At 31.9% G+C, this 24969-nt stretch overlaps 2 protein-coding genes across 3 annotated transcripts in view; one reads left to right on the forward strand and one right to left on the reverse strand.

Moving 5' to 3' along the window:
* Positions 1-4819: 4819 nt before the first annotated feature.
* LOC121121445 (beta-arrestin protein kurtz) lies at positions 4820-13171 on the forward strand. The gene is given in 8 exon segments (XM_040716377.2): positions 4820-5195; positions 6705-6793; positions 6859-7173; positions 8254-8319; positions 8321-8412; positions 10117-10260; positions 10327-10617; positions 11754-13171. Coding segments are annotated over 8 exon segments (1308 nt in total). The 5' UTR covers positions 4820-4972; the 3' UTR covers positions 11842-13171.
* An 8776-nt stretch (positions 13172-21947) lies between these two features.
* Positions 21948-24969, reverse strand: part of LOC121121760 (anoctamin-10) — a 37708-nt gene continuing 34686 nt past the window's right edge. For both annotated transcript variants that reach the window (XM_040716740.2, XM_040716741.2), the window contains exon 14: positions 21948-24357. In XM_040716740.2, coding sequence (XP_040572674.1) covers positions 23550-24357 — 808 coding nt within the window. In that variant the 3' untranslated portion in view covers positions 21948-23549. The remainder of the gene's footprint in view (positions 24358-24969) is intronic.

The raw sequence follows: 24969 nt of genomic DNA on the forward strand, positions 1-24969 counted from the left end.
TTTTTAGCTGAGGTCCCCTTTATACGAAACATGTGTACTATGTATGTGTAGACTGAATGCAATCCTCAATTCTCAATCTTCATGCTCCCCCCACCCAACCTAGCCTCCCCTCACGGTCCGCACTGAAAACCATTGTCCCAATAATCTTAGTTCTCATAGGCCTGCCGGAACTTGGGGTACTACTTACTCTGCGTATAAGGTAGCTGCACTCCTGTTTTGTATCTAATTTCATGGCCCTAAATTTTCTATCGACACCCCTTGTTTTAAGTGCCTGTTACCAAACTGAGACTGTATAAAAAGACCGAGATCGAAGACCGGGACCGATAGCACCGCTTATCCTGAACCAGACACAACCTTGCTGTCATGACGTTTCATTAGACCAGCTAAAAGCAGCTATGACGAGGAGAGAGGGAGTAAACGAAATAAACAAGGCATAGGTAAGAATTACTTCGATGTCGATCCTCAATTCTACTCTGAGTCCAACAGGAACATTTATAACTCCGCAACAAATCCTCATGATTACTTTCCATCTTTTTATGTGCACACACAACTGTTCAATCCGGTTTTGTGTACAATTGTATGTTGTGGAAAAGGAAGTTAACTCCTCAGGAAAGGGATAATAGTTATAATAGGTTGAGAAAAGATAAAACACTCTTCAGGTTGCCTACATAAAAAAAACCCCAAAAGTTAAAAAATGCACACGATTAGTATAACTGGTAATAGTCTACATCGTACACATCATATGTGTTTCATTATAAAAATAGGATTAAATTAAAGATATGCAATACATATTATATGTCCAGGGGCGTCCTCGGAATTATATTTTGTAGGAGGTTTGGTTTTTGGATTTTTTTTTTGAAACCCCAAAATTATTATTTTTTTTTTTCAAAAATCCATAGCTTGTCACCAAAAATAAAAAATTTTTGAAAAAAATTTTCAAATATTAAATATTTTGTTAAAAAAAATAATCAAAAATTTGTAGCTATTCACATAAAAAGATATTTTTTTTTTGGAAAAAAATTTAAAAGTATTTACAAAAATTAAATTTCAAGTATTAAAATTTTTGGAAGAAAATGTCTAAATTCCATAGAAAACTAGAAAAAATATTTTTTTTTGCAAAAAAATTCAAATATTACATTTTTCGAAAAAAAAATCCTTAATCCACAGCTATTAACAGCAAAATTTCAAAAAAAAATTGAAATATTATTACATCCCCTTTAGCGTAAAATTTTTTCATCATAACCAAAAAAAATATTATAGAAAAAAGCAAAACAAACTAATTTTTTTTTTTGGGGGGGGCATCAAACCCCTTCCCCCACAGACGCCACTGATGTCTTTGAAATAGACTAGCACGAACACACTATCTTAAACAATCCAATTAAAAAGATTTTATTTATATATCGCTTGTTTATGTTAAAATTTTAAACTAAAACGATCTACTATAAGCTATTATTATGTAATAGGACAATTTCTATTGTAAAACCTCATTGTATACAACATTTTTTTTTCCTGTCCATTTGATGTACATATAGTCAAATCTACACCCCCTTTTGACACCGTTTAAAATGCAACATAAAATTGTACATGTGAAAATACGTACTTTGGTAAATATAAAATTATTTTTCAAATGTTTGACCTTGTGATTTGGTTATTGTCATTGCCTTTGTTGGCTTGTCATGTTCCTTCTTCAACCATAATAAAGATAGAAGATACATACTAAGATTAACTCGCTCATCCTCTTCCTAATTCCCAAATTAATTCGTATTGAATACACGTTCTGTTAGTACAATAATTTGGATGTGGCCTTTTGGATTATTAATTTTTTGGTGCATTTCCGAATTTACAACCCTTACCTTTAAAAAAAAACTTTGAGACAAGGGAAATTGATCTTGTTTTATTAAAAAAAAAATCAACTTATTAGTAAAAAATCAAACTTGCTCTCCCGAGCCCAGGAATTTGGTCTGATCAGAACTTAACATAACTTATCGTACGTAACTTGAAATTCTAAACAACTTGTATTTTATGTTTAAAGTCTGTACCTGTCTCTGTTTTGGAAATAAATGCGTTTTTATCACTATTTTTCTAAGTGGGACTTACATAACACACAAACACACACATAAATTATTTTAATGCTATGTAGTATAAGAAATGAGCTGTTAAAGTTTCAATTTACTGCATTTTTTTATCAAAAAATTATTTTTAACATCCGTCAAGCACAAAAAAAAAGTGTTCCATATTCATTTCAGTGTACTGTTTAATGTCTACAGATGCACGGCACTGATATCGGGGCAAAACGAACTAGGATTTTAAACGATAATTATGACGGAAAACATTTGGAAAGGGCAAAAATCAATTCTCAATGCAAAGTTTATATAACAATAAAAGGATGCCACATAATATTTCCATTTTTTTAACAGAAATATTACTTCCTCTTAGTGTTTTAAGTTTGAGATCCGGTCAGTCCTTGACTAGATAGAGGGCGTTCTAGTGCCTATTCTTGTACATCAAACAGTCCCCAAGATAGAGTAGTTTACATTTTTGTAAGGGAAAAAACTATGATTAAAATTTAAAAAGAAAAAACAGCTGATGAGTGTGTTCTTTCTTCTTTTTTGTTCATTATTTAATGGGTCGTCTTGGTGTAAACTTCTCACTCTGAAGTAAGCATTATCGCCTATCTTTGGTGTATATTGTTTTTAAAAATGCATAATAAAATAAATATATATGAATTTGATTATAATTCAAATATATTCCTTACGCCAATTTTATTTTAAAGGAAGAAGGTTCTCCTCTTTATCAGAGTAATTCATTTTCTTGTAACGGGCAGCGCATGTTAACAAGGGTCTTAACTCAGGTGTACCATATGTGTCGCTCTCGCCTTCTCCTTGCGCTCTTTTTTTATTGTAAATTACTCAACCATAATTATAATTGCTTTAAGGCGCTGATGTCATTTAAGATCACGTCAACTGTTGTGTGCCCCAGTTGTATGATTTACTTATATATTCTTTGAATATAAGGTAAAAATGGAAGATATTTTTTTTAATTAAAGGATAAATACCCCAGGTTATATATAGTTAGTTATGCAGTAATATTCAAATATGATCAACACCCGTTGTGGAGAAAAAAGTGCTAATTTGACCACTTTTTACAACATATATAGATCTCACGGCCTTTCCCCCCTTTATTTTAAAGCTTTACTGTCTATTAGTGTTAGAACAGTCCTATGACTTCATTCCTAATAAGTCTTTTTTCTAATCGGCCTTGTGTATAATAACATTCATCATTCTTAAAGACGACCGAGTTGGTCCTTTAGCCCTATTCATCTTCGTATTTCTTCATTCCTGGCTAGATTTGAAGAAAATAAAAACGAAGAAATGAATGAAGGATAGCTAGAGGTGGATTCGGTCTAGTCACGAGTCCGAAACTCATTTTGCAAAGCCTGTGCCCCTAATCTTCCAACCTAACATGTATTTCTAATGTTCACTGAAGAAAATCCTTTTTAGAATGGCCAGAGATAAAAAACGAAAATCAACATGGTAACCCTGACAATTAAAAGAATATTTTGGGAAGGATAAATAATAATACTCATTACGTTCATTAGATCAGCTACAATCAGCTGTGACAAGGTACGAAGGAAAAAGAAAATAAACAAGGGCATTTGCTATAATTACTCCGATATCGATCCCCAATTCTCCTCTGGGTCTAACAAGGACTTTCAATTATAACTCTGCAAAAAATCCTCAGGGTTACACTCCGCCTTTTAAGTGCACACATGATTGTTTCATCAGGTTTTGGAAATAATTGAATTTATTTAGAAAAAGATGGTCATTACTCAGGAATTAAATAATAATGACAACTCCTAAGGAAAAGATGATTCCTTCTTCAGATTACCAATTCCAAAAAACGGGCAGCTAAAAAATATACTGGATTTTCATCACTACTAATGTAAAATAATTCCTTTACAATTAATCGTTGACGTCCTCTTTGATATGACACCTTATGAAAAAAAGTGCTGAAGTTAATATTATTGAAATTATATGCAAGTGTCACACGAACAAATATCTTGTTTAGATCATATTTTCATCATGGATTTCGTAGCTTTAAACACTTAAAATGTCTTATGTTGAAAAAATATGCATGCTTGTAAGATCGAAAAGTAATTAGCATAATATAAGTTTATTAATATGTAGGGCTTCAAAATTAAGGCATTTTTATTAAATTGCTCGGGATTTGATCGTGTGATATTTCACTTCATCAATTTGTTATTACATTCTGATGTTTCAAATATATTAAAAGCCTCATTAGTTTATTTTGAATTAGTTTTATTGTATAAATTCTCATATTTTGGTTCTAGAGCTGGCCCGAAGCCCAACAACTCCTGATCCATCTCTAAGTAGAACCATAGTAGTAGCCGAACACCTCCTCCTTTAAACTTCATAAGGGTTCTCGTCTCTTAGAAAGTGGTTGTTATGATAAAATTTCAAACGCTTAAATGTCGAAGTTACTAACTACGTTATTTCAGCTGTTGTAGTTACCATAAAAGACCGATCCTATGAGTAACAAAATACATCAAGATCGGACTAATAAGACTGCAGTCTTTTCAGGTTTTTGTAGACCGATCCAACACTAATGCCTATGTTTTTAATTTTTTTTCTCCCTTTTAAAAGGAAAGGAGAGAGAGAGAGAGAGAGAGAGCTGAGGGAGGGAGGGAGGGAGCAAAGCCTGCTACGAAAGAAAAGAGTAAAAAAAGAGAGAGAGAGAAAGAGAGAAAAAAATGAAGGTAGCAGACGACTGGAGAATCACACGCCCGCCCGCACGCATCATGTTAAGTTAGACACGAACATAAATACAGAGCTACGCTCCTACCTTTTATATTATATATAATTTCCAATTTGTGAAAAAATGAATTAGGAATAACAACAACAATATTTATTAAGCTTAAAATCCTATTCAATCACTCGATAACCTCCGAAATATGGCGAATCCCAAGAGACAAGGGACTCGTGTCTACAAAAAGTCCTCTCCGAATGGAAAAATCACGGTTTATCTTGGAAGGAGAGATTTTGTAGATCATATTTCTCACGTGGATCCCATTGACGGAGTCGTTCTGGTGGATCCGGAGTATCTCAAGGACCGTAAAGTATTCGGACATGTGCTTGCTGCATTTAGATATGGAAGAGAGGATCTTGATGTTCTAGGTAAAATATTGAAGTAATAATAATTTGTGTACCACATAGAGAGGATTTTTTTTTCAGCTCTCTACCTCAATTTGTTATTAAGTGATGGTCGGTTATGCATTTTTGACATTTTAGGTCACTTTGACCTTAGGGTTTGGCCTTGCTCTTTTTGCTATATGAAGCCTCTTTATTAAATCTACTTAATGACACACATATCAGCTCTGAGGCTCAATTTGTCTCGAAGTTATGGTCAATTTTGAATTTTTTAACGTTTTGTACTACTTTGACCTCTCTAAATTTAATGGCCTCTTACTGTGACCATATATAATCTTTGTACCAAGTTAAATCAAAATCGATCCCTAAATTTTGCCGTAATCTTCAACAAACAAACAGAGCCAAAAAATTACCCGAGGTAAATTAAATACTTCATTAATGACTTTGGGCCCTTGAAGAATGTAAAGAGACAAATATAAAATAGATTTCACCCTTGAGTCTTTCCTCATTCACCATTTTATACTCATCCTTCCCAGCCGATTTTTGATTGATTTATTATTAACAAATTGTAGTAAAATAAGTTCTAAGCAGCTCCTCTTTGAGCTTCTTTTTGAATTAAAGCCTCATTTGAAGACACCGGAAATTGCACTTTAAGTACGTAAAGTCCATCCTTACAATTTAAAAAAATAGAAATTAATCGATTTATTTGAAAAGGGTAATATCCAGGTCAAATAGTCTCATAAAGCAAATAAAACCTCTAAACTATCGCTAAATTTCTTGGATATCACAACTCATCTCTAAGATAATTACATTTAATTGACCGAAAAATGTCTAAGAAATATTGATATACATTTCTACTTTACTTGATTTTTGTGTTAGTGCATGATCACTAGGGATGTGAACATTGTCGAAATCCTCATGATTATACATTAAAGCAAACCGTATATGTTTGTTCCCTACAAAATATTTATTCCCTTATTAGTCCTTATTCCGCCCTATTTTGAAAATTAGTGATCTCTGTCAGCAGATATGCCGTCTATCAAACTTACCAACAGTTATTTTTCTGTCTGATTTACACACTCACAAGGATTAATACACTCTTCACATCCCTAGTCATTTGTTACTCTTCAGATAATTATTTTATCTTCTTTTTCTCCTATTCTTTCAATATTTCTTGGAATTAGTTTTTCCTATTGATAACAATTCAATTTATGACGTCAAACTATATGACTAATTAATATCCTATGTCATTACATAATAGTTAGGGATGTAAAAATGGTCTAAATCCTTGTGAGTGTTTAAATAAAAAAGAAGAGTAAAATGTTTGGAAGTTTATAAAAATTATAGTGCTCCTTACTAACGATATTACGTTTGAATTTTAAAATAGGGAGAAATCACTAGGGTTACGATCATTTTTTTTTGAATGTATGCTCACGGGGATTTCGATAATTTTCATATCCCTTATAATATTATAAACATAATAGAAATGTCTACAAATTTGTCTTAATTGTTTTGTTTTTTTAATGTTAATTTTAGGTCTAACGTTCAGAAAGGACCTATTCCTTGCATCTTCTCAAATATTTCCTCCAGATCTAAAAAATGAAAAATCCTTAACGCGATTACAAGTATGACATACAAGTGCATAGTGATTCCTTAATAAAAAAATTCCTTCTTAAATAATTTTTCACAGGAAAGACTCATAAAAAAATTAGGACCAACTGCTTTTCCATTTTTCTTTGAGCTCCCTCCTCATTGTCCAGCAAGTGTGACACTTCAACCCGCTCCTGGAGACACTGGTAAACCCTGTGGTATCGATTATGAAATGAAAGCCTTTGTTGGAGATACGTCTGCGGATAAACCTCATAAACGAAACACAGTTCGTCTTGCTATAAGAAAAGTGATGTATGCTCCATCAAAGTCTGGAGAACAGCCTTCAGTTGAAGTTAGTAAAGAATTTAGATTGTCTCCTTCAAAGTTACACCTTGAGTGCTCCTTAGATAAGGAGGTAAGATATTCCACAATTTATTTTACCTTATTTGTGTGTGAATTTAATATTATTTATGAATATAAACGCCAAACGGATTAACATATTTCTATTTAATAATACTACAAGATATTCTCTTAGGAAATATTCATCACTCAATAATCACTATAGCAGGATATTCTTATATCACTGACTCATATAATACTTGATATTTTGTATTATGTTCTAATATTTTGATTATACCCTTATGATTTAGGAGTAATTAGGCATTTACTGTACTCATTACTTATAATGTTAATAATAACTGCAATCCTAAAATGTCCTCATTAATTATATTTTCCTTGTCACAAATAATACTTATTTATTACTTAATCATAATTAAATAAAAAATAAAGCAAATATTTAAGCTAATTATGTCAGGAGTCTATTAAAATATTTTCTGATTTATATTTTAAAAGCCATGGAAAGGAACTTTATAGTCTTTAAAGTATTAATATATGGTTGCTAACTTTCATCCTTTGGCAGGGATTAATCCAAAAAATTGTCATTCGTGTTATATTTATATAAATAGGATAAATTATTTAATTATCAATGTTATAGTCGATAAGTTATTCCCAGCATGATTTCCATTATATATGTTTGCAAGGATAATATATTATTCTCTAATTATCCTACTTTCCCTCGGTTCTTGATCTATCCAAAACTAAATTAATTGTCAAAATCATGGGGATTTTTAGTACCTTTTAATTTGATATGATTGATTATATCATTATTTTTCCTTGTTATCATTTAGTATTATTCAATATAGTTGTCATGATGTCTTGTCCCCCTTTGTAAAGTCAGTTGATGAATTATCATCAAGAGCTCTTGTAATTTTGTACATATTATTGAATAAAATATCTATTATGATGTAATTTTTGACGTGATTGAAAACGTTCTATTAAAACACTTATTAACCCTTGATTGAAGGTTTCCTGTGTTTTTCAACCTTTATATTTCCATAAATCAATAATAATTCATTTTGTATAGGTTGAATAATATTATTATGCCTCAGTATCTCCTTATGAGCTCATTTATACCTTTTTTTTTGTTTGTTTGCAGATGTACTATCATGGAGAGAAGATCGCCGTTAATGTTCATATTCAGAATAATTCTAATAAAGCAGTCAAAAAAGATAAAAGTATCTGTTCGTCAATTTGCAGATATATGTTTGTTTTCCGCGGCTCAATACAAGTGCACTGTATCCGAATTAGAAAGCGAGTAAGTTCAGAACTTATTTTAATTTAGTTATATTAGTGTTGTGTTACTCTTTATTTAGAACTGAAGACTGTAGTTCCGTCCAGTTCAGCCTCGGTCCGGTGCAGTTCAGTCCTAAAACTTATCAATTTTGGTCCTTGATGACGTCCATCAACTAAATTTCTCCTTTTTTAATCAGTTCTACTACTGACAGTCATAACGGACTGGACTAAACCGAATAAATAAGGACTGACGTAACACTAAGTGTAATATAAGGAAAGGTATCGAATTTGTTACCAATCATAATTTATTTATAGTAAGTTAATACAGAAAAGTTTGAAAAAAAAAAAAAAAGGTTTTTTTTGTTGGATTAATGTCCAATTATTATTATTATTTTTTTTTACACCAAAGTAGAGAAAATAAGTATTTGATCCCTTGCTGATTTTGTCAATTTGCTCACTGACAAAGAAGAGAACGGTCTATAATTTTAATGCTAGGTATTTTTTTTAACAGTAAGAGACATTACCGGGCCAACCGTTATTATTTTTCCCATTTTAACAAGCAAATTATTTAAGTACATAGCGGGATCCTGGGTGAATTAAGAAATAAGTTTATTAACTATTAATTGAAACCCAAAGAACATGTTTTAGTCAATGTATCTGCGGGTACTGCTATGGCGTTTCCTGCATATCTTGGGATGAACGCACCCCTGGATAGAAAAGTCTAGGGAATGAGGTCTGGGCTCTACAGCAGCCAGAAGTGTATGTTGGCCTAATAGAGACTTGTTTATCTTTCTGGGCATGTGAGCAATTGAGGAATTGGGTTTTTTCTTGAAGGCCGACTTCAGGCGTCTGACGGACACGGAGGGTTTCCTGTCTGCTCTTGGAGAGTGTCTGAGGTCCTTCCCGATCTTCAACCGCATAAGAGGCATTGTAAATTGTCTTTATCGAGGTCCCAATCTGCTCCCAGATGGCCTTCTGGATCAATTCCACGCGTAGGATCGCTGCGATCTAAATCCTCTTCTCGTACAAAAACACCATCCCTACTGTCAGCATGGGGGTAGAAACATTGTGTTTTTGGTTTTTTTTTCTTAATAACTTAACCGCAACAGAAGGAGAATGGACATCCTTCCTCCCTCCTAGAAATCTCGGCCTACAAATTCCTTCCCTTAAGAAAGGGCACTGAAAATGGGCTGTGTAATGCACCTTCTCGCACAAAAATGACACGACAAATATGGCCATGGCCACAAATGATTGGCTCATAATGAATCACATTAAGTTCATGGAGTGGCCTTGCTACCTTCCAGACCTCACTCCAATAGAAAATCTTTATCATTGGGCAAACATATAAAATCGGCAAGGGATCAAATATCTTATTTCCTTCACAGCCTAATATTTCATACACTTATTTCGGTCAATATAGGTCCTTTATTCTAATTAAAAGGATAAGTGGGATATCCAAAAATGTGAACTACAGTTTGTTCATTGAATGAACAAATTTTATTTGGCCACGATATGAACCCTAATTTGCGGCTACTCTTAAAGGATTTATCCTAATAATTTGTTGATATAAGTGGACGATAATGATTCGTCGAGGAATACAAATGTAATCCTGACTCAATTTTGAGAAATTATCATTTCTAGCTTACTTGTGTGCTGACGGTTGACGGCCACCTTTTTCCTTTTTAATTCAATTAATTAATTTTGTTTTTCTCTTTTTCTTTTAAAGCGAGGGCTTTCCACTGGTTTCTGGTTCCACTTTGAACAAAGTATATCATTTAACTCCTTTACTTGCTAACAACAAGGATAAGTGGGGGTTAGCACTTGATGGACAATTAAAACACGAAGATACGAATTTAGCTTCCTCTACACTGTATGTTCTTATTAATAATATAAAAATTTATTGTCTAATAATTATCTCTTCTTGAAAAAAAAATAGAGTCACGGAAGCAGCTCAACGAGAAAATTTGGCAATATTAGTCCAATATAGGGTGAAAGTCAAACTATTTTTGGGACCCTTAGGAGGGGAATTGGTAGCGGAATTACCCTTCACTTTAATGCATCCCAAGCCGGACGACTCTGATTATTCTTCGTCTGGCTCCGAATCTTACAAGTCAGAAATGAGTTCCAAGGAAAATGGTGAAGCGCAGAGTAGTAATGTCCATAAAAAAGGGAGTGGAGAAGGTCCAACTTCAGATCTTCTAGATACCAATCTAATACAATTTGATGCGTAAGGGATTTTACTATTTAGCTGAATTTACGATCCATATTTTATAATAGGGGGAAGTAAAAAGTTATGAGTGTTTTTTCGTTTTATTTTGACAATAAAACTAACATAGTTCGGATTATCCGATTTAGATAGTTCCAAACGGTTTTAAGGCTAATTTTAAGTTCGTGGGCAATGGAATAAGTGCTCAAATGTCGGGCCAACTGGACTATTTCCATCATTTTTTCGACATTTTCGATGAGACCAGAGCGTGCCTCATCTTCGACGTCTATTTTACCAGAACGGAATCGTTGGAACTATCGCTTTGCTGTTGAATTCGATACTGTACTGGGTCCGTGCAAAGTGTTTTTTTTTGCCACCTGCTCCGCCTTTTCACCTTGGTTGTAGTGATACTGAAGAATGTATTGAATTTTCTCTTTATTTAATTCCATATTTTGGAACGCTGTAACAAACGTGTGTTTGACTTCATCAAATACAAAACTGTAAATGGTTTTTTAAGTGAATGCTTAACCTTTAAGCATACTATAAGCTTTTTTTTGATCCAATGTATTAATCTTGATATATAACTCACTAAAGACATCTCACGGGCAACGGGTTCGGAGGAAATTATTCTCTTGAACTCAGTGTGCGTAGGTTCGCGCCCAAATGATTCCTAGAGAAAGAAATATACTTTATGTATTTGGACTTCAATGCAAGATTCCTAGGTTAGTTAGAGTAATAAGTTTACTTATACTTAATCAGCGCAACTCCATCCAACCAATTAAGGGAACATTAAAAAACAAAAAATGACATCTTGCGAAAAAAACGCTCAGAACTTTTTACTTAACCCAAGGTTAATAGAAATATGATGTTATATCAAAACAATTTTCTTACAAATATTTGACTTCCACCACCCTTTTTAATAGTGACGTCAAAGAGTATAACTCTTGCCAAGAGTAGGTATATATTGCCTTCCTTGACATTACTGTTAGATAACAGCTGTTATACTCTATGTCGTCATTTCTGTCTGTTTTTCCCAGCAGTCGGTACGGTATATCAAATCGAAAATTCGAGTCAGCCCGATGACATGACCTTGTATTTCTATTCACCTTGACATAACCATATATATATATATATGCCTATATTTCTCTAATTTCTAGCGAAGTGAATACTAATAACGAACAAGATGACGATTTTATTTTCGAAGATTTTGCTCGTCTACGCTTAAAAGGCGAAGCGGAGGCTTAAAATATCTTCTTTCAAGTATAGAAGAAAACAATATGGATTAATTAATCATTGTGCTTAGAGCATATGTATGATTTTTATAATTTCTATGGTTTCTTCTCATTTCCTGCTCCTTTCGACGGATTTCTTATCAAAAGAAAAAAATAGTGTTAAAGAGAACCACTTATTATATTCTTATTATTGATACATTCCCTTGTCACATGATAACGTTGATGAATAGGATAAAGACTTCTTTCTTGCCATTCAGTAATAATTAATCAATCCAATCGTGTGCTTTTACATCATCCACTACAACAACAACCATTACTCCTCCAATCAAAAATAAGATTTATATCTCTAAAATATAACAGATTTGAATATTGTCAATTTACTAAAACCCCAAATATTATTATGGTGTTGTTTTTTTCCTTAACGTGGAAAAAGGAAGGAAAATTTGTGGAAACATTCATGGATCTTATTTCCTCCAAAAATATTCTTTTCTTTTGGCATGGTACCTAAACAAAATAACATTTGAAAAAACCCCTAGCTTACTATTACTACATATAATAATTATTGATCTACTTATTTTTATCATTCTCTTATTTTGCTTTTGTATTTTTTTAATAACCCAAATACCATAATTATTGTTTTAGATTTTTATAATTAGCAAGTTTCTTGCATTATTATTCTTTAAATGATTAAATTGAAGGCTAATATATATTTATATATATATAAATAGATAATTTGTAGCTTTTTATGTTGAGTGTGGTTTGTTGTGAATTTGTTTTAGGGCTGTCTAAACCCTTTTCCCTAAAAAAACAACATATTATATGAAAGCAAACTGGGAATGTTGAGTAGTATCATTTTCTATGAGGATCTCTCTTGTATAAAATGACATGGTATTTCATCTTCAGTGCAGTCTCATTAATTTAATTAATTACATATTGATAATATCCATGATAAGAATGAAGAACAAAATCTGTCAACAAACACGCAATTGGTTTTAAATATATATATATATATATGTAAAATACTATTTTCTCCTGAGAATCCCTAAATTTTGAAAAGTATTATTTATTAGTAACAATATATATCTATACCTATATATATTGTGTAATTTTGAATCTGACATAGCCTTTTTTAAATATTGCATATTATTATAATTTTCCCACTCTATAAATACGCCGCCTAACGATAACTTTTATTTATGAATGTGTTTATATCAATGTTTATTTATTTTCCTTTGAATTGATTAATATCATAATTTGTCAGTATTTGAAGTATGATGAAAATATATTTTACAGTGAATTAAGAATGTATTTTTAGCGACAAGTTAATAAATATGCCAATTAAACTCTTGTTAAGCGTTTTGACGTGACCTCACAATTTTGGGGGCCTAAATAACCCAAGTTTTATAACAAATACAATGAAAGCCTTTTTTTTTTTGTATCGGTCTTGTGGACCACAAACACTTCGGAAGTATAAATTATTATATTGGGTAGAGCATTGCCACTAGCCGCGCTAGTTCATTAATTGGACTTGTGTATAGTCAATGTCATCAGAGAAAAGTGTAACGTTGCAGTGAGATGTTGTGTGCTTCTCGGTTACGAGTACATAAATTATTTTCCGAAACTTGTACATCTATTAGCAATAGATAAATTTTGATGCATTTCATATTTTTGTTCATCTATATTTTCTTTATACAATGCACAATTATTTATTACATATAATTAATAACTACTTATGCTTGAAATTTAAATCTAAAAAAATGTGATTTTTGGATTATATAACTCAATAGCACTTAAATGGGCTATAAAACATATTAGTAAAAAATAATAATGTGTGTTGGAGTATGAGACATTCAAAATACTGGAGTTGTAGTCGGGCATTTTATGTTCCGTCTCCGCAGCTCTGAGGGACGTCTTCAATGATCGAACTTTATAAGTTTTAGGATTGAACCGGACCGGACCTTGACTGAATTGGATGGGACATCAGTCTTCAGTCCTAATTAAGGACCGTCGAAACACTATAATTTACATATATATCTGACCCTAACATCTATTAAAAATACGTTATTACATCGTTATACAATCTTATTTCTCTGCTGTAAATATAAATTATTTATTAAAGTGGGAATACTACGATATTTTTCTCTAATTATCCTACTTTTTTCGTCCCTAATCGATATATTCAAAGAAATGTTCAAATCTAGCAAATTTAAGGGATTTTGAATATATATTACTTTGATGATTAAAATAATGCTATTTATCACTGGCATCAAGTGGTATTCATTGTAAGTTCATTCAAAGCCTTTTTTTACTCATAAAGTCATTTGATTGATTTTTATCAAGGTTTTTTTTTCGGGGAGGGGGGGGGAATTAGTACATTTTATATTATAAAATATCCCCTGAGCTCCCATGAGATGTAATTTATGACCTCAGTGAAAATGCTCTGTTATATGCTTAGTATAAGTGACTTGCAGAATGTGTGTAGTTTACAATTTATACGTCTCATGACAACAACTTACTCTTATTTTAACATCAGTCATTACTCATTTTAATTACCAACAATATATTGATGCTCAGGGGTATCCGCAGGGTTTGGCTGGAGGGGCTATAGCTTCCCCTCAAATGAAGGAATCTTTGCTTTTTACTGGAAAGTTTAAAAAAATTTTTTTTTTTTTTGTAAAAAGCTAATTTTTTGTGAATAATTATGCATTTTCTGTGATTGGCTATGGGTTTTTGAAATTTTTCTCCAAAAAAATTTATATTTTAAATATTTTTTCCAAAAATTTAATTTTTTGTAAACAGCTCTGGATTTTTGAAATTTTTCCCCAAAAAATTTAACTTTTCAAATTTTTTATGAACAACTCTTGTCTTTTGAATTTTTTTTGCAAAAAATTTAATATTTCCAATTTTTTTGTGAACAGCTCACGATTTCTTAATTTTTTTTTCCAAAAATGTAATTTTTCAAATTTTTTGTACACAGTTGTGGATTTTTGATTTTTTTTTCAAAAAACCAAGCCCTCCCCCCCCAAAATATAATCCTACGGACGCCCCTGATGTTACTGTCATTCCATTTTGATCTATTAAAATTGGATACATATTCAGGAGTAAGGACTCAAGGATGATAGAAATACAAGGTTAGACCATTATGTAATCGGGCTTGCTATAATTTTCAATCTGATGTATTGTACCGACTCCTGGACAAGACAGGCTGATTTTGACAAAACATGCAACCACCCTATTACGTTACCATTGCTAGAATGTTCAGTGTAATGTATCGTACGGACTGCTGGGGAGGAAAAACAGATTTTGATAAAACACACAACCACTCATCTACTATGACGTCAATATTAAAAGCGTGGTGGAGATCAAACATCAGTCATACACGCGTTATCGTATAAAATATCTAAATTTTCAATTATATTTTGCTGACCTAAATAAGAATCTAATTTATTTAATTAATCAACAGAAAAAAATAATTGTATGATATAAAATACGAGTTGATATATAGGAAAATAATACTAATATACTATAAAAGCGGCTCTACATACTCTGGTTAATGCTCTTATTGGAAGTGGTCCCATTAAAATCCCACATATTGAGACATGTTCTACCAAAATTAAAACAAAATCGGGTTTGCTGCTTGACAGTAGTGTCATTTTGAAGATTGCACCAGAGCCCCAAACTTTTATTTTTGATTTAAATAAGATTATAATATTCAATATAGATTATAGTTTGTTTTCTTGTGCATCTTTTGAAGTAATTTTAGTTAAAATCGAGCCACTATGAAAGGAATTATGGCCTTTCGAACAACACTGGTCCAACGCATTAGGCCCTACTTTGAGCGGGGCTAGAACGTCCCAGGTAAGTCGCAGAACCCACATATTTCACACACTCTTATTTCATATAGAAAAGGCAACTCACCAAAAATCAACAAAATCGGTGATGCCGTAAAATGCAAAAAAGTGTGTAAACTTGACATGGCCCATATATAACCTTCTATTTCTATTAACCTTGCTTATTCCTTATGTATTTACGAGTAATATAACTGCGGGCACTTGAACTTGTTAATGTGTCACTGAATAAATATCAATGACTAATTTCTATTTAAAAAGTTAATCATTACTAATAATTTCACCATCCTTGGAATATTTAATTTATGCATTATCATAATTAGAAGTTCTCTAAACTATTCATCTCATTTTTATTCTTCAACATGTACAGTTGACTTATAAAATTTACAACTTGTTCACGACTTAATATATAATTTGATAAAGATCTACAGGGACGCCCGGAGGGGGTGGAGGGTCTGTAGTCCCCAAATTAAGGAATTTTTACAATTTGCTAGAAATTATTTTTGTCATTCGGGAAAATTATGGAGCAGAGGAAAAAATTTAATATATGTCAAAACTTTTTTTTCAAAGAATTTTTTTTTTGTGAATAACTATTAATTTTTGATTTTTTTTTTCTTAAAAATTTATTTATTTGAGATTGTACATACAATGCAATATTTCATAGACATATTTTAGTGATTTAGGGGCTTTGTATTAAAATTTGTGGGATGAGTTAAGATACCTAAGAATGTTTATATAATTTTGTACCTTTAAGTGATATATTGGTTCCTGTAGAGGGGCAGTTAGAGGCTTATTATTATCTTGTTTTTTTGAGTAAAAAAAACATTACAAATCTATTCACAAAAAATTCCAAAAATCAACAGTTATTCACATCCAATAAAATTTAAAATATTAATTTTTTTTAGCTATTTATAGAAGATTTAACTTTTTGGAAAAAAATTGGAAAATTTTGGTCTCATATAAAAATTCGGTCTAAATCGGTCCAAAGGAAAATTTCTGTCCACATCGGTACTAAGGAAAAATTCGGTCTAGTTCGGTTCCAAATACAGCCCCTCTAGTCCCTGCAGACGCTCCTGCTATATGGCTCCTTTCAAATAAAATATATCAATTTTTCCTTCTTTTAAATTGTAAAGATCTTATTTTGCGATACACTCCAAGAGTTGATAAGAATAATTTATTCATAGAAATTTACGATCATTCGTCGAAGAATACAAATGTAATCTACACTCAAATTTGAGAAAAAATATTCTAGGTTGCTTTTATGTTGTGTATAAGTGACACATGTATTCTAAAACCCTTATTATTGAACATTCTAGATCATTTATCTCTTATTTAATTTGAATATTATTTACATCCGGATATGCTAATATTTGAGATCAAAGTGGATTATTTAATGTGTAAATGTTAGAATAATGCAACACTTGTTAACAGTTATGTATTGAGATGAATCAATAATTATTTATTTTCTGGTACAAGGATTATAGAGTGTCAAATGTTCTCTTACTACCATGAAAGATGGCCTTCAACATTAAAATGTAGCATACTTTATCCTTGGCCAAATATTTACTAGTAACTGTATCAAATACATACTACCAGGAATGAGGGTTCCTTCTTCTTTGACGTTCTCGATTCACAGAGAAGCCCAAGGTCTATATAACAATGATATTTTACCGAATTATTATCGGTCTCATCATTAACCTTGGGAAAGACCTCCCTTATTTGAATATCATTTGCTAAATGTTACTTGTAAAATATGTATTGCTTTATTCCATATTGGTTTACCGAGTGGTCCATTAAAATCTGAACGCTTATAATTTATAGTTAAATAAGATATATTTTATTAATTAATCATGGAATTTCAGCAAAATGAATACTCTAAATAGATGTGTGACAGCTCTCTTAATCATTAATGTAGCAGCCCTCAGTGGCAATTATGGCTTCGAAGTGGCGGCAGGACCTGCGGCGGATGTAGTCCTCTGTCATAGCGTCCCAGTGATAGCTGACTGTGACTTTAAGAGCCTCGATGTTTGGATGACGGACACTTCGGACCTTCTTCTCGACATGTAGCCAAAATGTGTAATTGGCGGATAAGCATCAGGGCTGTAGGGGGCCAAAAGTGGCAAAAAAGGGTTATAAAGAAATCAAAAGACTCATTCTTAAGAGTCTTGCAACGGAGGAGATGGGAGGATGGGAGGACGGGTTTCTTTCATTACTGGTGTCACAAGGGGCCTTTCTTCTCAAAAGACTCTGTCCACCAACTTTTTGATTGCTCTCTGGACAGTCTGGTGCAAAAATCGGAGATCTCTTGTATGGGCCCACATGGACTTGAGGGAATTGCAATTATTAGGTGTTGATTGATTAATAATTATTGATTCCTTTAATTTTGAAAATGCTTCAAAAGTTGGATCAGACCGTTATTCGAACCCTTGTAACAAAAATCATGACTACCTCCCAATAAATAAATTAAAAAAAGAAAATATGTTTAAGAATAGAATGAGTAAGTCAATCAATGATTGAGATTCAATGGGCAATGTGAATGGATTCATCGTTTAGAATGTACTTGGTCAAGTCCTGATCGAATTTTGTCTATCCCAAGGTCGCCTCTGAATCTATAACCATCATGATGTGATTGTCATTGGAGTAGTCGAATATATAATTACTAGTGATGGGTTTCGGTCTGGAAATCCTAAACCGGTCTGAGACCGTTATATTATTTTTGGACCGAATTAGTCCAGTCCAACAAAAAGCTCGGTCTGGACCGGTCTCATATAAAAATTCGGTCTAGATCGGTCCAAAGGAAAAATTCGGTATAGTTTGGTCCCAAAAAAATCGGTGTAAACCGATTTTAACAGATAAATGTTTTATAACATGACATCATATGTTGTTGTTTTTCAAGTACAATGACGTTATAAGAAGTTTAAACAGAGATAACTCGGATTAATTTTGATCCTGCCGTCTCTTATATGTATACAGATTTTGTTCTAGAACTTGTCATGTACTTTTGAGATTTTTTTGAGTATGACAGTTGATCTAAAAAAAAAAAATGGTATCGGATAATATATGAAACCGAAAAAAATCGGTCCATAAATTGAGACCAAAAAAAATCGGTCCTCGATCTAAGACCGCGGTCTGGACCGAAAAATCGGTCTAGAAAAAATCACTTAAGACTGAACCGAAAAAAAAAAGATGCTAGACCGAGTCTCAACACTACTAATTACATAGTATTACAGCATGAATCAGCAACAAATATATTTATAACTTTTTCGGCAATGCGACGTTTGGTTCTCTTATTTTTAAAGTACATATAAACGGTGGTGGGTAGGGCCCTTTGGTTAGTGATCAGGGTCGTCCGCAGGATTATATATATGTGTTATGTACAAATTGCAACTTGTATAAACAAATTGTACAGGTTGCAATTTCTTTGTCTTAAAATGCAATATTTAATTGCAACATTGAGCATTCTAATTACCAACTGTATATTGATACTATCATATCATTTTGATCTATTGAAATGAAAGGGTTATTATGTATTTATGTGTAATATAACTGTGGACATTTGAACTTTATAATACTTATATTTTTGTAATTTGTAATGATAATGTCAAAAACTACACCATTAATATATGGATCATGATGGAATATTGAATTATTGCATGATCCTCATCCGAAGTACTTTAAATACTTCATTTCAAATTATTCATCTAATTTTAACTTGTACAAAATCGCAACTTGTACACAAAATATATATATATTATTTTTAGAGGGGAGAGAAGTGGGGGGGCTTGATTTGGTATATTTTTTAAAAAATAATTCAAAAATCCATAGCTATTCTCAAAAAGATTACAAAAAATAAATATTTTGTAATATACTAATTTTAAGAATCCATAGCTACTCACTTGAAAATTAAATTTTTTGGTAAATAATTTCAAATATTAAATTTTTGTGAAAAAACTTCCAAAATTCACAGCTAAAAGAATAATTTTTTTGCTTTATTGCATAATTTGCCTGAATGACGAAAAAAAAAATTATTAAAAAGAAAAAAATCCTTAATTCGGGGGAAGGGGGAGTACATCTCCTCCATCCCGCCCTTGCGGACGCTCTTAGTAATATATTAGTGTAATGGAACTACTTTTCAAGTAACTAAGAGTATAGCGGCATTACTTTGCTAAAAAAGTAAAAAAAAAATGTAACGAAATTACTTTTTAATTGAGTACTTAATAGAATCTGTCATTACCTAAGTTATCAATAAAGTGTCTTAATCTGATCAGAAGACAAGCAACAAAAAAGTCAAATACTGTCACTTTGTTCTTTTTAAGGGATATTACTTTATGTTTGATATTATATTGTGAAAGTCTTGAGTTATTCTCTAATCTTAAAAAAATCAAAATCAAAGATGACAAATTAAAGAGATTGTCGCTATGTTTACTATTCATTTGTAGAAATAATAAAGTATAAACTGTCTGTAAACCAGAGAGTAAATCGTTTTGAACGTATTAGTGAAGTATAAGTAGAGATGGGATTCGTGTGTAAGAGCGCGAGGAAAAGGCGGGAGTGATACATATGGTCTTACTGATTAAATACCATTGTTAATATGAGGTCCCTGTTATATGATTTTGTGGGAAGAAAATGAATTACTATTATAAAATTACAAATTCTACATTTAAAATAGCATTAATACGGGGAAAATATTATAATTATATAAAAAATACATTTATATATTTTTAATATGCATTTTTAAATCAATTTACACTTAAGATAGGCGAGAATCCTTCTTTTAGAGGTAGATGTTCACAACCCCACCACGACTTATGAAATTATGTAAATAAAAGAAGACATGCATCAAACGATTTTTCTTTTTTAATCAATGTACGTAGTTTTTTATTTATACAGATCCCTTCTTGAAGTATACCTTAAGATTTTAAATTCAACAAGGCAGAGTTAGAAACGCTTTAAAATTTCTAGTTATATTCAGAGGATCCAGGACTCAAAATAATCAATGGTTTGAAATAATACTAATACAGAAAATGTTATAAAAATTAGTTTTTTTAAGGGTGGGAATGAATTTTAATTTACAAATATTCTCTTAATCATTATTCAATGTAAGAAATCGCCGAATTGATTGTAGCGTTGGTGGGATATCAAAAAGTATATGAAATAAAGTAGAATCATTACTCTTGATTCTAAGTAATGTATTAAATTACTTTTCCATGAAACAATGTTTAACCTATTACTTAACTAAGTAATTTTACCCAATACTGCTTTTGGAAGTAGTTACTAAACAATGGAAGAGGATCATAATAATAATTTCTTGGAAGAGATTATTTAAATTTTAACAAATCGGAAGTTTATTCGTCAATTGTCTTCAAACTTGGTGGAAGATTGGTTTTGTTACACAAGATTTCTGATGTAAAGTTTCGACTCAATTTAAGACAAAACTAACGAGAAGTAGTAAAATTGAGCGACAAAGTAGTGAAATTTTGAAGCTTCTCTCACGCGACATGGACATATCCAAGGAGTCCATTTCAGCTTCAGTGACACATGTCTTCAGTACAAAAAATCCCGCAGAAGCCATGGTGTCGAGGTATTGTGCCCAGCATATCCGATGTCTGCTCTACAAATGAAGATGTTTACATCGAATTTTTGGCTAAGAAAGTTTTACCTTGGGCCAGAGAAAAGTTCTGGGACAACTTTGTTTTCACTAAAGACGGAGCTCCGTGCTATCGCACTCCTAAAACACATGCCTTCATGAAAGATAACTTTCTGGACTTTCAGGACCTCAACATGTGACCACCCTCCTCTCGTGACGCGAACCCATTTGGACTACTCTATCTGGGTGCATCTGGAGGAGAGGGTGCGTGATACTTGTTGCAGGAGTGTCCAGACACGTTAGGCTTCCATTAAGAAGGATTGGACCAAACTCGAATCTGACTACATAGTCAAGGTCTGCAAGGGATTTTGGCATCGTATTGAGGCAATTATATTTGCTGAGGGCTCACACATTGAATGAAAATTGTGCCAAGCACTATATCAGATGACTTTATTAAATAAATGTCCTCACAAAACTTCTCGTTTAAATTTTACTCTAGAAAAATTGAAAATAATGAATGTGTAGGACTAGATAATATCAACTCTCTACTGAACTATAATGGATTAATAATAATGCTTTGAGAATACATGTATTTATATTAAAATCCATACGGCAAATATTCCTCATAGCAATTTTTTCTGACACGACGTTCTTAGTATGTGTATTCAATAATGTGCTTAAATATACTTAATAAGATATTTTTATTTTTTTTTAAACTAATTATATAATTTGAAGGATCTTGGAATGATAAGGGCCATACTCAACATTTTAATCGATTTTGAGTTTTGAATATTGAAGAATATGCATTCGTATTGGTCAACCATATTCTAAATACTGTAAAAAAATAAGCTCGAAAAATGTTGTCTGAGTTTAAATTTGACCTTACAATTACTGCGTATCTCAAAGATATACTACGCCTTTAAACTTACTAAAACTTTAAGTATGTTGCAAATATCCATTATCATTCGTAAATCCTCATATTATGTACAAGTTGCGATGTCTGTACCTGTTATAATTTGTAGTTACATTACTTATCCATTCATTTTTATTTATCATGTACCACCGAGGAGTATAACTGTGGGCATTTGAGCTTTATAATGTTCCACAGCATACTTATCAATTGCTATTTTTCATCAACAAAATTAAAAACAGCTCCCTATCGAAATAGTACTTTTTTTTTTTGGAGTGCAACAAAAATATTTGGAACTAGCATTTTTATAAAAACCTTTACTTATTATTATAGGTGATTTTTCAAATTTTGCAGGCAACGAATATGTTATTACATTATAAAGATAACATATATTTATTGTTTAAGGCTATATAATATGTTTAGATGATTGTGAGAGGCATAATAGTTGGAACTATTTTGTGTGTTCCACGATTTTTTGCTATTGAAAAAACATGGATTAAATAATTTGTAAGTTTATTTAAAAAAAATTAAAATGCTTCAAAAACACTTGCAATGTTGACCTATGGCATACGGTGAAACTATTTGTGTAAAAAAAAAAAAAAAAATGTTTAAAAGTTGTACAAACACTTTCAATATGGCTGGGAAGATGCCAATAACGAGCCTCGCTCTGGACGCCCAAGCACGTTGAAAACGTTGAAGCAGTACAAAAAATTGTTTTTCAAAATAGTCGAATGACTATCAGAGAAGTTGCAGATATCGGTTGGCTCGTACCATGGATTTTTTTCAAATGGTTTGGACGAGTGTCGGAGAAGTTTGTTCTAAAACTGCTTAATTTTGACAAAAAGATTCGTCGCATGAGCATTGCTAATGACCTGGTGACAGACATCAATGATGTCACTGATTTGCTCAAAAGGTTCATAACTAGTGACGTATCATGGGTTATGAAAAAACAACAATAGAAAACTAAAGAGACCTCTGAAAGGTCGTATAGCAAAAAATCTCCGAACACGCAACATACTTCTGACCATTCTGCCTCTCACAAATAAACTAAACATATAAACAGTAAATGTACCTATGTCCTTTTGCGAATGTACTAATATAAAAAAATCTTGGATAACAAATATACGTTGCCTCTGAAATTTGAACTGTATCTTACTTTTTGAACAAATATACATTCAGTTGAGGACGTTTTTCTTTGGAAGGGTCAATTTTGAACAAATACCCTCAATTAATTGCCCAATTATTGAGAGTTGACCTTTCTGTCTCCCTCGTCCATGATTTGCTTGTACAAGTTCCAACTTGTACAAACTCGCGACTTGTACACTACGTTTATAGATCTAGTTAACTATAACTAATATTTACAAATAAATAAATAATTATGCGCTTTTTTTTCTTAGATCTTGGACGTTGATGAGTTTGTCTAAGTTTAAGAGATCCAATTCCCCCCTTATGGAATTTTTAGCTAGATATTTATTATCCTTGTTCGATTCAATAATTGGTGCAGAGATTGGTTGACTGACTAGACTTTGACTACTATTAGCTCCACTGCTAACAACGTTGTTTAGATTAAACTTTTTAGGTTTACTGGAAGATGTAGGGAATTTGAAGGATGCGATGGAAATGGATCTTCCTTTAGAAAATAAGGCCTGCTTTGCTTTGAGCTTTTTGATCACTTCTTCTTGATTAAAAGTTTTTTTTTCTTCATGTGGAGCCGGAGTAGGAAAATTCTCTTCATCCACAGAAGGCATCCGTATCTGATTCACAATGATCTTGGAAGATTCATTTTCATTAGGGGCCTCTTGTAAGGAGGTGAGGGTAGACAATCGTTCATTGTTTGCTGATAGCCATAAATCCGTCTCTGAAGACATTCGTTGCTTAATTGAATGGTGGTGGTGATGGTGGTGATGGTGATGAGGCTTTTTAGAAGGATCTGGGCTCTTGGATCTCACAATGACTCCTGGTTTTTGTGATTGTGTCCCTCCCATTTGGTTTATTATGGGGGATGAGGAATGAAATTGAATTTCTCCAATTGTGTTATGTTTAGAAAGGGTTTTTTTCCTTTTCTTTTTAGCTTCAATATCAACATCCTCTGATATGAGGATGTTGGGAATGGGTTTAACTGATTCTTGAGTTGTATGGGAGTCCGAAATGGGGTCTTTCATTTCCTTTGGTGGTAGCATGGGTCTGTTGGAAAATATATACGGGTAGAATTCAACTTTATATACCTACAACAGGGGCGTCCGTAGGGGGTGGCTTGGAGGAACAGTAGCCCCTCCGACTTAAATTAAGATTTTTTTCCTTCTTACTAGAATTTTTTTGCGTGATTCGGGAAAATTATGCTGCAGAGCAAATTATTTAATATTTTAAATTTAATTTTTGAATTTCTTATCAAAAAAATTTAATTTTTTGTCCATAGCTATGGATTTTTGAATTTTTTTTTTCAACAAAATTTAATATTTGATATTTAATTTTGGAGTTTCTTATAAAAACAGTTTAATTTTTTGTCAATAGCTATGGATTTTCGATTATTTTTTCCAAAAAGCTTAATATTTGAAATTTCTCAAAAAAAAAAAATTAATTTTTTGTCAATAGCAATGGATTTTTGATTATTTTTTCCAAAAAATTTAACATTTGATATTACATTTTCAAAATTAACTCTCAATAACTGTGGACTTTTGAATTTTTATTCCAAAAAATTTAACATTTGATATTAAATTTTCAAAATTAACTTTCAATAACTGTGGATTTTTGACTTTTTATTCCAAAAAATTTAATTTTCTAAGAACCTTTGAAATT

This window comes from Lepeophtheirus salmonis, chromosome 7 (genome assembly GCF_016086655.4).
Source record: "Lepeophtheirus salmonis chromosome 7, UVic_Lsal_1.4, whole genome shotgun sequence".
Lineage (NCBI taxonomy): Eukaryota > Metazoa > Arthropoda > Copepoda > Siphonostomatoida > Caligidae > Lepeophtheirus > Lepeophtheirus salmonis.